We start from the raw sequence: 13,314 nt of genomic DNA on the forward strand, positions 1-13,314 counted from the left end.
ATCTGCCTTCATGGCTGAACAGAGTGGTAGCTGAATTTTTCTCTATGTGAGGTAGAGTGGTAGAACCACTGCATCACAACTGTAGTGTCCCTGAGTTGGAGTTCGCACATTTTCTCTGTGACTGCATGGGTTTCCTCTAACATTCCAAAGACTTGCAGGTTGGTAGGTTAATCGATTGCTGTTTCTTGTCAATAGTTTGTGTGTTGAATCTGAAAGGAATAGATAGAAATGCAGGAGGAGAAAATGGGTTCAGAGTAAGTGGGGGCTTGATGATTGGCATGTACTGTATTGGCTGAGAGGCCTGTTTTTATATTCTCCTCATACTTTAATGAATTAGCACTTTGTGCTAGTCCATGTCAGTACATCCTTCCTGAGGAACAATAACCAACATTAAACAATATGTAAAAACACTTTTGTGTACATTTTAGTTGTCCCTTAAAAGGTTCACTCCAGAAAATTGGTCACATATCTAAGCTGATAGGTTAATGCCATGTTGATTGAGTACTATACTGTAGAAATAACTTTATTTAAAAAAAAATTAGAGCTCAAGTATAAAATCTAATGACTGGCTCTGTTCAAAATAGAGCAGGTAGGTTAACCAAATTAGCTCACACAAAATGATGGAGGAACACACACAAAATGCTGGAGAAACTCAGCAGGTCAGGCAGCATCTATGGAGAGGAATAAAGAGTTGATGCTTCTCGCTGAGACCCTTCATCTGGACTAAAAAGGAAGGTGGAAGAAGCCAGAATAAGATGATGGGGGGAGGAGAAGGAACATTTGTGTGCTGCTCTGGGTTTTCAGCATCTGCAGAATCTCCTGTGTTTAATTTAATCAGATGTCAATATTTATTCCCAAGAATTAACAAAATACACCATTAAACAAGGGGGCTGCCGTATTTGTCTCTGTTGCACTAATAAAACTACTTTATGTTGAGGTACCCTGAGAAATGAAATCTTAAGAATGCGAAAGATTCTAAATGAGTGTTTTCTTCTCCCTGTAAGTTTTGTCTTCTGAGGAACTGAAAAGGATAAATTTCCAGAGAAATGAAACTTGAGAAGTGATATACTTTTGTTTAAAGTCAGCAAGCTAAAACAGTTTTTAAACAAGTATTTTACTCAAATGTTTGTTAAGAATTGACATAATGCCACTTATTTCTAATTTTTCCTTTTAGGAAGGGTATTTATACTGGAAAGAGGTTAAACATCTTTCCTGCACACACGGAATCAGAAAACGTTCCAGAAACTGGTTTGTTGCATTTTTCTTGCATTATTATTCATATTTATATTAGCAGTGCTTGACCATTTTAGAGCATGAACATTTTGAGTTTAAATGGTGAGCAGGCACTTATTCCTTTTTGTCTAATTATCAGTAATGGATTTGTTGCATTTCCTCACCAGAAGCTTGAATATAAGTATGGAAATAGTGGGACACTTAGATTGATGTATTTGTTACACATGTAATACGCTGTAAGGTTTCACTGCTAAGGGTATTGTAATGGCTTTTATGTAATGTTTCACTGCTAAGGAAATGGTTTCTCTGTAGCAGCAATATTTGGGTTATGGCTAGAGATAACAGGGCTTTGGAATGCAGGGGTTAGCCAATGAGGAAATGTTGTTCTTTCTTTTGTGCCTGAAAGCCGGGTTTTTCACAGTCTTTTGTCGGGGAGTGATGGAGAGAGAGGACGCAAATGGAGAGAGTCAGATGACCACCGGACGGAGTGGACTGAGGAATGAGGGTCCGAGGGCCGGCTACGCTTGGAGGTCGGCAACGCTCGGGGGAGGCCTATGGTTGATGAATAGCCATATCAATGAGCTCCAGCGATGTGCAATAGACTTTTTTCCTTAAAATGGGCCCTTTTTATTTTCTTTACTAACCCTTTATTCAGATTAAGATTTATAAAGTTCAATCATTTAATCGCATATTGTGTACTGTTTGATATTTTGTGGTGCGGATTTGTGACCAGGCAACACGTCACGCAGCATCCACACAAATGAGATTTCTCAGTTTGGCAGAGCCAGAATTTGTGTTCCCCTAGACGAACACATGCTGGCCAAGCCTGAGAGTTACAATTGTGGGGGCTTGTCCGGGATTGATTCTGTGGGATGCTGCGTGATTGCCCTGAGCAATGAACCGGTGGATTGTGTGTTTAAATCTATGCTGGTATGGATGCTGCTGGGGTGGAGTGGTGGTGTGCCTCAGTGGGGTTACTGGTAATGAATGCATGGGTGTTGAATAGGATGGGTATTTGTACCCTGGATGAATTGTTAATTCGATTTTTGAGTACGGTTACAGCTATTGACAAAGTTGAAATTGTAGCGCGGAGTTTTGATAAAATGGCAGGCTCTGACCTTACAGAAGGACATAAGAAATAGGAGCAGGAGTAGGCCATCCGGCCCATCGAGCCTGCCCCACCATTCAATAAGATCATGGTTGATCTGTCCGTAAACTCAGCTCCATCTACCTGCCTTTTCCCCATAACCCTTAATTCCCTTACTATATAAAAACCTATCTAACTGTATCTTAAATATATTTAGTGAAGAAGCCTCAACTGCTTCCCTGGGCAGAGAATTGCACAGATTCACCACTCTCTGGGAAAAACAGTTTCTTCTCATCTCCGTCTTAAATCTTCTCCCCTGAATCTCGAGGCAATGTCCCCTAGTTCTAGTCTCACCTACCAATGGAACCAACTTTCCTACTTCTATCTTATCTATCCCTTTCGAAATTTTGTATGTTTCTATAAGATCCCCTCTCATTCTTTTGAACTCCAGAGAGTATAGTCCCAGGCGACTCAATCTCTCCTCATAGGTTAACCCCTTCATCCCTGGAATCAACCTGGTGAGCCTCATCTGCACTGCCTGCAAAGCCAGTATGTCCTTCCTCAAGTTTGGAGACCAGAACTGCACACAGTACTCCAGGTGCGGCCTCACCAGTACCCTGTATAGTTGCAGCATGACCTCCCTGCTCTTGAATTCAATCCCTCTAGCAATGAAGGCCAACATTTTTTGAACAAGCGCTCCCTAGACCCTTTGCACAACAGCCTGCTGCAGTCTTTCACCATTTAAATAATAATCTGCTCTTCTATTACTCCTTCCAAAGTGAGTGATCTCGCATTTACCAACATTGTATTTCCACCTTGTTTTAGTTCAGACTAGCGCTGATGTAACGGCGGTGAGACTGCCAGTGTCTATCGGTGCCCCAGGTGAGGCGGGGCCATGGCCTGTCCATACTGCCAGGGAGGAGGAGAAGGTAGCTGATCGGGCTGAGTCACAGGTTGAGTTTCCTGTAGCTGGGGGCAGAGACTTCAAAGACAGAGTTCTATTGTTTCTGAGGAGGCTTATGGGGGCCTGCAAGGAGAAAGCTGGGGAGAGCTTTCTGAGGACATTGTCTGTGCAGCCACTGTTTTGAGCTGCTTTTGAGGAAGTGCGTGGCTGCTTTGGGTCAGATACTGAATTTAGACGAGGGACTGTGTGGTTCACCCAGTCGAAGCCAATGGTGGTATGGCCCAGGGAAGTAGCGAGAGTAATGGGGACCCCCAACTTTCCCGCAGTGCCTGAGGGCGAGGTCCTCTTAGTGGACGCTCCGGAAGACCTCGAGGGGGATGCCCCTGGTGCACCTGTTCCCGGTGATGGTAATGTCCAGTGCCCCTGTGAGACAATCCGGGGAGAAACTATAGGAAAAAGGGGGATAGTTGACAGTGAAGATAGAGGTGGTTACCTCTTGGCCAAGACCCCAGACTGTGAACGCTTTGTGCTCGTTCCTCGGGTTCTCTGATATATGCTGCCTTTTGCTAACTCCCTATTAATTGAGGAAGAAACTCACTGGGGCCTGCGGGTTAGTAGAGGAGATTGTGGCAGAGTGTGACCTCTACCATTTTGGGGAACTATGTCACTGCTTTGTACACCTGGATTGGACTTTGTGTTTTGCAGGAAGGGTTGGTGAATTATCTCACCATCACGAGGACATAGCTGTAACACGCCGTTAAGGCTTTACTGCTAAGGCGAATGTAATGGCTTCTATGTAATGTTACACTGCTAAGGAAATGGTTTCTCTGTAGCAGCAATATTTGGGTTATGGCTAGAGATAACGAGGCTTTGCAATGCAGGGGTTAGCCAATGAGGAAATGTTATTCTTTCTTGTGTGTCTGGAAGCCGGGTTTTTCGCAGTCCTTCGTCGAGGAGCGATGGAGAGAGTCGGAAGACCACCACATGGACCACCAGTGGACTGAGGAGCGAGGGTCCGAGGGCCGGCAACGCTTGGGGGAGGGGGAGGCTGATGGTTGATGAATAGCTGTATCAATGAGCTCCAACGATGCGCAATAGACTTCTTTCCCTTAAAATGGGCCCTTTTTCTTTTTATTTTCTTTACTAACCCTTTATTCAGATTAAGATTTGTAAAGTTCAGTTACTTAATCGCATATTGTGTACTGTTTGATATTTTGCGGTGCGGATTTGTAACCGGGCAACAATTCACGCAGCATCCACACAAACGAGATTTCTCAGTTTGGCGGAGCCAGGAGTTGTTTTCCCCTAGACGAACACGTGCTGGCCGAGCCTGAGGGTTACACACAAATCTGTTGTTTATACATCACCAAGATCTTTCTGAATTGAACTTCCTTAACATGCTTACTAGCTGCCTGTAAAAGAGAGTTCCAGATTCAATTGATACTAGAATTTTGTTCATGCTCAGGATTGTCTTGTTTTTGTGTATTTTCAAGTACTGATGATCTTTGATGGGGTGGAGAGAGAGAGGAAAATTAAATCTGAGAGAATATTAACCATGTTGGTCTGTATGACTGAAAGATGAGTAGATTTATGACTAGACCAAATACGCAACAGTAGTAGAGTGTTCCATATAGGAGCTGGGATGTTAAGTACAATTGTGTCAAGACATTGGCAAGACCACATTTGGAATGTTGTGTTCAGTTTCATTACCTTGCAACAGGAAAAATGCTGTGAAGCTGGAAAGATGTAGAGGAGATATATGAGGATGTTGCTGGGACTCAAGGTAATGAGTTATGGAGAGAGTTTGGGCAGGTTGCGAGTTTATTCATTGGAGTGCAGGAGAATGAAGTGTGATCTTATATCAGTATACAAAATCATGAGGGGCATAGATAGGATGATTGTGTAGTCTTTTTCTCAGAGTTGAGGAATTAAGAACTAGAGGGCATAGGTTTAAGGTGAGATTTAATAGGAGCAGCACACACAAAATGCTGGAGGAACTCAGCATGTCAGGCAGCATCTGTGGAAATGAATAAACAGTTGTCGTTTTAGGTTGAGGTCATTATTCAGGACTGGAAAGGAAGGGAGAAGTCATTAGATTGAAAAGCTGGGGTGAGGGGAAGTAGGATAAGTTAGCTGGTGATGGGTGAAGCTATGTTGTTGGATGGGAAAGGTAAAGGGTTGGAGAAGAAGGAATCGAATAGGAGAGGAGAGTGGACCATGAGAGAAAGGGAAGAAGTAGAGGCACCAAGGGGAGGTGATCCAGTGGGGAGAAGAGGTAAGAGGCCAGAGCGGGAAATGGAAGAAGGGGGAGGGGAAAGATAAAAGAAAAATTACTGAGAGGAGAAATCGATGTTCATACTATCAGTTTGGAGGCTACATGGATGGAACAAAAAGTGATGCTCCTGCACCCTAAGAATGCCCTCAGTGTGGCAGAAGAGGAGGCCATGGATCAACATGTCCTAACAGGAATGGGATTTCATAGGAACCTGTGGAGCAATAGTTTTTTTACCTGGAGAGTAGTTAGTATATGGATTGAGCTGCTATAGGGAGGCATTAAGGTAGGTATATTAACAACTTTTAAAAGACACTCAGACAGCTACATGAATAGTAAAGGTTTAGAGGGCTATGGTTAAAACATGAGCAAATGTTTTATTTAAATGGGTTTAGATGTTTCAGAAAGGACAGGGAAGGAGGCAAAAGAGGTGGGGGTGTGGCACTGTTGATCAGAGATAGTGTCACGGCTGCAGAAAAGGAGGAAGTCATGGAGGGATTGTCTACGGAGTCTCTGTGAGTCGAAGTTAGGAACAGGAAGGGGTCAGTAACTCTACTGGATGTTTTTTTATAGACCACCCAATAGTGACAGGGACATCGAGGAGCAGATAGAGAGACAGATTTTGGAAAGGTGTAATAATAACAGGGCTTATTGAGAAAGTAAGGAGGCATGGGATCCAAGGGGACATTGCTTTGTGGATCCAGAAGGCAAAGAGTGCTTGTAGACTTGGCATATTCTGCATGGAGGTTGGTCACCAGTGGTGTTCCTCGGGTCATGTGATGTTGTGCCATTGATCGGGCGCTTCCCTGAGTAGCTCCTACAAAAACTTTTTTACAACCTGTTTATAAGGCTCTCGTATAATCTTAATAAAAGCAATGGTTAAAAGGAAAAATCGTGGAAATCCTACTGGCGCTATCGCTGCTGGATTTGCACTCCTGGGAGTGTCGAGTTGAGGGACGCGGGGGCAATGGTGATGAGGCCTGCTCGTCGGATGGTTCCTCTGAGCCTGCGGGGAGTCCAAGGACAGTGGCGGCGCGGCATGGTGGCAGTTCGGGTGGTGGCCTTGCGGCCGCGATTCCTAAATTGCCCAGTGCAATCCGAACTTTAACCGGTAGGATGGACAAATTCGATAGTCATTTAGACCTATCATGCAAGAATCTAAGGAAATGAAGCAGACTTCGGAATCTTTAAATTTGCGAACCCAGGATTTAGAAAATAATACGAAGGATGTTGTGAATAGATTACAAAGCCTGGAGAAAGAAAAAGATTCCTGGAGGACTGAGAAAGTAAAAATAATGAATAAACTGGACTCCCTTGAAAACTATAGCAGAAGAAATAATATCAAAATAGTGGGTTTAAAAGAGGGGTTGGAAGGAAGAGACACAGTAACTTTCTTTCAAGAATGGATCCCCAAAGTTCTGGGGAAGAAGAAATTTGACCAAGAATTAATTACAGTAAGAGCCCACAGGACTTTAATCCCCCGACCACCTCCAGAGCAAAGGCTGCGCTCTATACTTATATGCTTTTTGAAGGATCAAGATAAACAAAAAGTATTACGAGCTGCAGCAATAGAGGCCAGAGAGAGAAATGGCCTACTAGAGTTTGAAGGGGGAAAGATATTTTTCTTTCCAGATATTAGTGTGGCCTTGTTTAGAAAAAGGAAAGACTTTGACTTAACAAGGAGGTTATTAAAGAATAAAGGTTTTCAATATTCTTTATTATATCCAGCAAAGCTGAGAATTACTCTGTCGGATGGAGGGAGGAAATTTTTTACTAACCCCCAGGAGGTGATAAACTTTATTCAAAAAATATCTGAGACATCGTGATTCAGAATATCCTTTTGGAACAAGAGGCCTAGAAAGATGTATCTTGGACAAAATATATGAAGAAAATTATTTGATTTTCTTTATTAATATAGATTAATTTTAACAACATTATAATCTTGAACAAATCTATATGATTATGGATGAAGACTATTATGATTTAAAATATTGATTATGGATGGTCCTTTAGAATTATACTACTTAGGAACTATGTAGTTCTTCTAATTTTGTTATAACTAGTATGAATAGTTTTGATTATATAGATGTCATCTTTTGATATGTTTAATTTTTGGTATGCTGGATATGTATTAAGTTACAATATTTAGAGTTATATTTAGTAAGTTTCTTTGAATTCTATTCTTTATTCGGATATATTGCTAAATTAATGATGTTTACTTTCAATATTATAGATTATGTTAGATATTTAGTAATAATGGGTGTGGAATATTTTTACAGATGTTTAATTAAGGAGTTATTGGGGGAGTGCATTTTTTTGGTCCTTTTTTTAAAAAAAAAGATGAATTATGTTATATGTTAAGGAATGTCCATCTTTAGTGCGATGTTTATCGGACCCCACAGTAAGAGGGGTTAAGGCGCTGTGGACTTGGAGCGCCAGTTGGGAGGGTTTTTCTCCCTTTCTTTTTCTTTTTTTATTTTTTTTCTTTTATTTTCTTTCCTCTTTGGTTTCCTTTCTATTTTCTATACTCTATTGAGAATGGCACCAAATATCTCAGAGAAGTGGGATTAATTTATACTTTTTTTTGTGGGCAGGATTTATCAACCAATAAACTCTGATAACTATGAATAGAGCAATTAAATTTTTAAGTCTTAATGTTAATGGGATAAATGGACCGATAAAAAGGAAGAAGGTCCTGGCACGTCTTAAAAAAACCATATTGATACTACCTTTCTTCAAGAAACTCATCTTACAGTGACAGAACATAACAAATTAAAGAGAGGATGGGTTGGTCAAGTAATAGTGTCCTCCTTTAATTCTAAAGCCAGGGGAGTGACAGTGTTGATAGGGAAGAATTTGCCAGTGAACGTGGAGGGTACTGTCATAGATCCGGCCAGGAGATTTGTTATGGTCAAATATATTCAGAATCCTGGATAGTTTTGAATTTATATGCCCCCAATTATGACGACGAGAAACTTATCCAAAATATTTTTTTGAAAGTTGTTCAAGGATATGAAAATATCTTAATTGGAGGAGAATTCAGTTTTTGTCTGGATCCAATTTTAGATAGATCAGTTAAAAATGTCGTGAAGGTCAGGGCAGCAAAAACCACACTGGCCTTCATGAAGGACTTGAATATAATAGATGCTTGGAGATGGCAGCATCCAAGGGAAAGAGACTCCTCTTTCTATTCAAAACAATATGATTCCTACTCTAGAATTGACTTATTTCTAATATCAGCTAAATAAGAAAGTAGGATCATTCAAACAGAATATGCCGCTGGACTACCATCGGACTATTCACCTTTAATTTTATCAACTGAAATGCCTGATAAACAAAAAACATTATTTAGATGGCATTTTAATCCTTTGCTGTTGAAAAGACCAGAGTTTTGCAGTTTTATTAGAGCTCAAATAAAATTGTTTTGTGAGACGAACTCACCCCTTACTGCCAATAGTTTCTTATTATGGGACACATTAAAGGCATACTTAAGAGAACAGATAATTGGATATGTTCAGGGTATAAAAATAAATATGTAACAGAATTAAATGAATTGGAGAAAGAAATAACAGAATTAGAAAAAGATTGTCAGAATTTAACAACACAGGAAAATTATAAAAAAATTAATAAATAAAAATTAAAGTATAACACAAAACAAACTTATAGAGTAGAAGAAAATTATACTAAAATCAAAACAACAATATTATGAATTAGGCGAGAGAACCCATAAAGTACTATCTTGGCAATTGAGGGTGGAAGAAACCTCCAGAACCATAAATGTGATTCAAACAGGTGAAGGTAAGATTTCATATTTATTTCTTTGGCTTATGATACTTTTAAGCAGTTCTATTTGGAACTATATAAATCAGAATCAGTGGGTGACTCACTGAACATTGATGATTTCTCGTCTAATTTACAACTTTCCAAATTGAGTCAACAAGATCAGGAAGAATTGAATGCCGTTTTTTCTAGGGATGAAATTGAAAGAGTCCTAGGCTTATTACAGGCTAATAAATTGCCAGGAGATGATGGTTTTCCCCCTGAATTTTATAGAGAATTTAAGGATCAATTAATGCCTCTCTTTATGAGGGTTGTGACTCAGGCTGAGGAGACCCATACTCTACCGGAATCCTTTTCAACAGCAATTATTACGTTAATTCTTAAGAAGGATAAGGATCTGCTAAAACCAGCATCTTATAGGCCTATCTCACTTTTAAATGCGGACTATAAAATTATAGCAGAGGCATTGGCTGATAGATTAGCTCAATATCTGGGAAAATTGATTAAATCCGATCAAACAGGATTTATTAAAAATAGACAATTATCTGATAATATTGGCAAACTATTGACTTTATTACATTTAGCTAGGACTAAGGTGGACATGACTGTAGCAGTGGTGGTTTAGATGCTGAAAAGGCCTTTGATAAACTTGAATGGGATTTTTTATTTAAAACAATGGAAAAATTTGGTCGAGGCCAAATAGTCATACATTGGATAAGAGCACTTTACCATCAGTTTAAGGCCAAAATAATTATGAATGGGCAGATTTCACTAGTTTTCTACATAGATCTAGTAGACAATGTTGCCCACTATCTCCAGCTCTATTTGTTCTGGCAATAGAGCCATTGGCTGAGGCTGTTAGACGGGATCCAGACATAAAGGGGTTTAAAGTGGCCCAGGAAGAATATAAAATGAATTTATTTGCTGATGACATTTTAGTATATTTGGCTGACCTGGCCGGCTCTTTGGTAAGACTTGGGGCCTTGTTGGAAATTATAGTATAGTCTCGGGATATAAAATAAATTGGAATAAAAGTGAAATTTTACCTTTAGGTAGAGGAGACTATGCCCAATATCAATATGGCACTCAGTTTAGATGGGTAAATTCAACATGAAATATCTGGGGATTAAGATTAACTGTAATTTGGATGACTTTTATAAACTTAATTATCTCCCCTTGCTGCGGAATGTCGAGGAGGACCTACGTAGGTGGATAAAGCTTCCCATCACACTGATGGGCAGGGTAAACTGTGTAAAAATGAAGATAATGCCAAGACTTCAGTATTTTTTTCAGTCTTTACCTATCCCATTATCCAATAATTTTCAAAAGCTTCTCAATGGACATAATCGTCTATTTTTATGGTTGGGTAAAATATCTAGAATCTCCATGGAAAAATTGACCTGGGACCATAAATTGGGAGGGTTAAAATGACCAGATTTTAAAAAATATTGTTTAGCTGCACAAGCATGTTTTATTGCTTCCTTTTTTGATGTGACAACTATTCCTTCTTGGGTTACAATTGGCTTACATATGGTAGGAGAAGAGATGGCAGAAGAATTTATATATAAATGGGACTCCAAATTAATTAAAAAGAAAACAAACAATCCTGTATTGAGACATGTAATTTATATCTGGGAAAAAATTAAACGAATTATGGGTCTAAAAAAAGGAATATCCTCAAAGACGCCTCTATCTCAGAACAGATTAATACCCATGACTCTGGGTAATAAATTTCTAGTCACCTGGTACCAACACGGTATTAGGCGCATTGATTGTTATAATCAGCAGGAGCAATTTATGTCTTTTGAGGGACTTAAAAATAAATATAATTTATCTAATAACTCATTCTTCTGCTACCTCCAATTACGATCTTTTTTGAGGGACTGTTTGGGTCCATCACTGGCCCTACCAAGGTGCTCAGACATGGCGATTCTAATTCGAAAGGGGAATACAACTAAATTTATTTCAAATATGTGTTCTTTATTCCAGGACCAATGCCCAAAGCTTGGTATATACAGATCGAGGGAGAGATGGGAGTTGGATTTGGGCATTGTAATTGATCATCAATGTTGGTCACATCTATGTTTGGATAGCGTTACCACTCTTATCAACTCTAGATACAGAATGATACATTTTAATTTTTTATATCAGTTGTATGTCACACCTGAAAAAATACATAAAATAAACTAGAAATTTCTGACAAGTGTTTCAGGTGTGGCATAGATATTGGTACCTTTTTGCATTCCACCTGGGCTATGCACGAAACTGAGATCTTTTTGGATAGATCTGGGGGAGGTACTGGGAAAGATTCCGGGGATGGATTTCCCTCTAGACCCAGAATTGTTTCTTCTGGGGAACTTAGCAGTTTTGAAAGTTAACTTCCTCAGGAATAAATCCAAATTTATTAAAATTGCGTTGTTGGTGGCCAGGAAATGCATAGCGGTAACATGGAAATCCGATTCCCTTGTACATATTGATCGTTGGAATAAAGAAATGCAAAGTTGTATACCCCTTGAGAAGATTACTTATATCCTTAGGAATGGATACACTATGTTCATTGAGATTATTAGATTATGAGGACACTCAGTCCTCGTTTATTGTCACTTAGAAATGCACACATTAAAAAATGATGCAATATTCCTCCAGAATGACATCACAGAAACACAGGACAAACCAAGACTAAAACTGACAAAACCACATACACCCTGTCCTCGTTATATGCAGGGGATACGTTCCTCGAAGTTGACGCATAATGTGAATAATTATTTAAATGGAGAAAATAGGGATGCGTTCCAGAGGGCTTCCTAAGTATGTTTTGTCTGTAATTTATTCTCATTTTCATACCAATACGACACAAAAACAGTACTACCAGACAACATTTGTATTATATTTCATCAATTTATGGTAATATTCAATGTAATAAATCACATCCGAGGGTGTATAGTACTCACCAACAGTGGCAGGTTTGTTCGCTCTGGGAGACAAGTGGTTGTTGTGGTGTTGGGCAGCTTTGCATGGATAAGGTGGATGGTTGTGGTCGTCAGGATCATACCAAGCACAGCAAGTGGTGAAGGAAGACTCACAGAGCTCTTAGAACTGCCGGCAGGTGTTACCGATTTGAGTGAAGTGGTGAGCGTTGTTTGCCTGGCAGCATTTGTTTTAAATTTGCTTGTAGGGAAGGAGGGTTGACAGCAGGGAACGACTGAAATGCTGACTCCGTTCTAAACGTGGGTCCATGTCCATCGCCATTTGTGCCAAGTGTTCCGACTTCCCCTATTCCTGCTGGGCTGACGGCCCAGGACATGACATTGGATGCTTAGGAGGCATAGTTAAATATTTCAAGCGCAAAATCACTGTACCGTAGGTAAAATCAACAGAAGTTTAAGATCGCGCATCCACACCTTGCCAAAACCAATGCGAGAGTGGCGGGAGAGAGATTGTGAGGCACGCGCATCTGACTTGTATTGGCGGGAAAGCGGTGCTTCTCGTCCGAACAGTGAGACTGTGAAGTGTGCGCACGTGACTTGTATTGGCGGGAAGGCAGTGCTCCTCGCATAATTCTGAATTTTGTGTGCGTATAACGAGACGTTGGTAAAAATAGGTTCCTTGCATAACTGTGAATCCACATTGTCTGAAGACGCATATAACAAGGATAGGGTGTAATTATAACATATAGTTACAACAGTGCAAAGCAATACCGTAATTTGATAAAGAGCAGACCACGGGCATGGTAAAAAAAAATCTCAAGTCCTGATAGCCCCATCGTCTCACGCAGACAGTAGAAGGGAGAAACTCTCCCTGCCATGAACCCCCAAGCGCCACAAACTTGCCAATGCAGCACCGTTGGAAGCACCCGACCACAGCGGACTCTGAGTCCGTCCGAAAACTTCAAGCCTCCAACCAGCTCTCCGACACCGAGCACCATCCTCTGCTGAGCGCTACGACCCCGTCCCGGCCGCCAAGCAACAAGCAAAGCCAAGGACTCGGGGCCTTCCCCTCCGGAGATTCTGGATCACACAGTAGCAGCAGCAGCGAAGC

General features: G+C 40.4%; 1 protein-coding gene across 2 annotated transcripts in view; it reads left to right on the forward strand.

Annotated features, from left to right (window-relative positions):
* Nucleotides 1-13,314, forward strand: part of mrps31 (mitochondrial ribosomal protein S31) — a 35,232-nt gene that overhangs the window by 17,443 nt on the left and 4,475 nt on the right. The window contains exons 5-6 of one of the 2 annotated variants that reach the window (XM_072262857.1): nucleotides 1,175-1,248; nucleotides 1,655-1,873. In XM_072262857.1, coding sequence (XP_072118958.1) covers nucleotides 1,175-1,248; nucleotides 1,655-1,848 — 268 coding nt within the window. In that variant the 3' untranslated portion in view covers nucleotides 1,849-1,873. Of the gene's footprint in view, nucleotides 1-1,174; nucleotides 1,249-1,654; nucleotides 1,874-13,314 lie in introns of those variants that run through there. The other variant, XM_072262856.1, reaches the window with a different exon arrangement.

This window comes from Mobula birostris, chromosome 7 (genome assembly GCF_030028105.1).
Source record: "Mobula birostris isolate sMobBir1 chromosome 7, sMobBir1.hap1, whole genome shotgun sequence".
In the NCBI taxonomy this organism is placed as follows: domain Eukaryota; kingdom Metazoa; phylum Chordata; class Chondrichthyes; order Myliobatiformes; family Myliobatidae; genus Mobula; species Mobula birostris.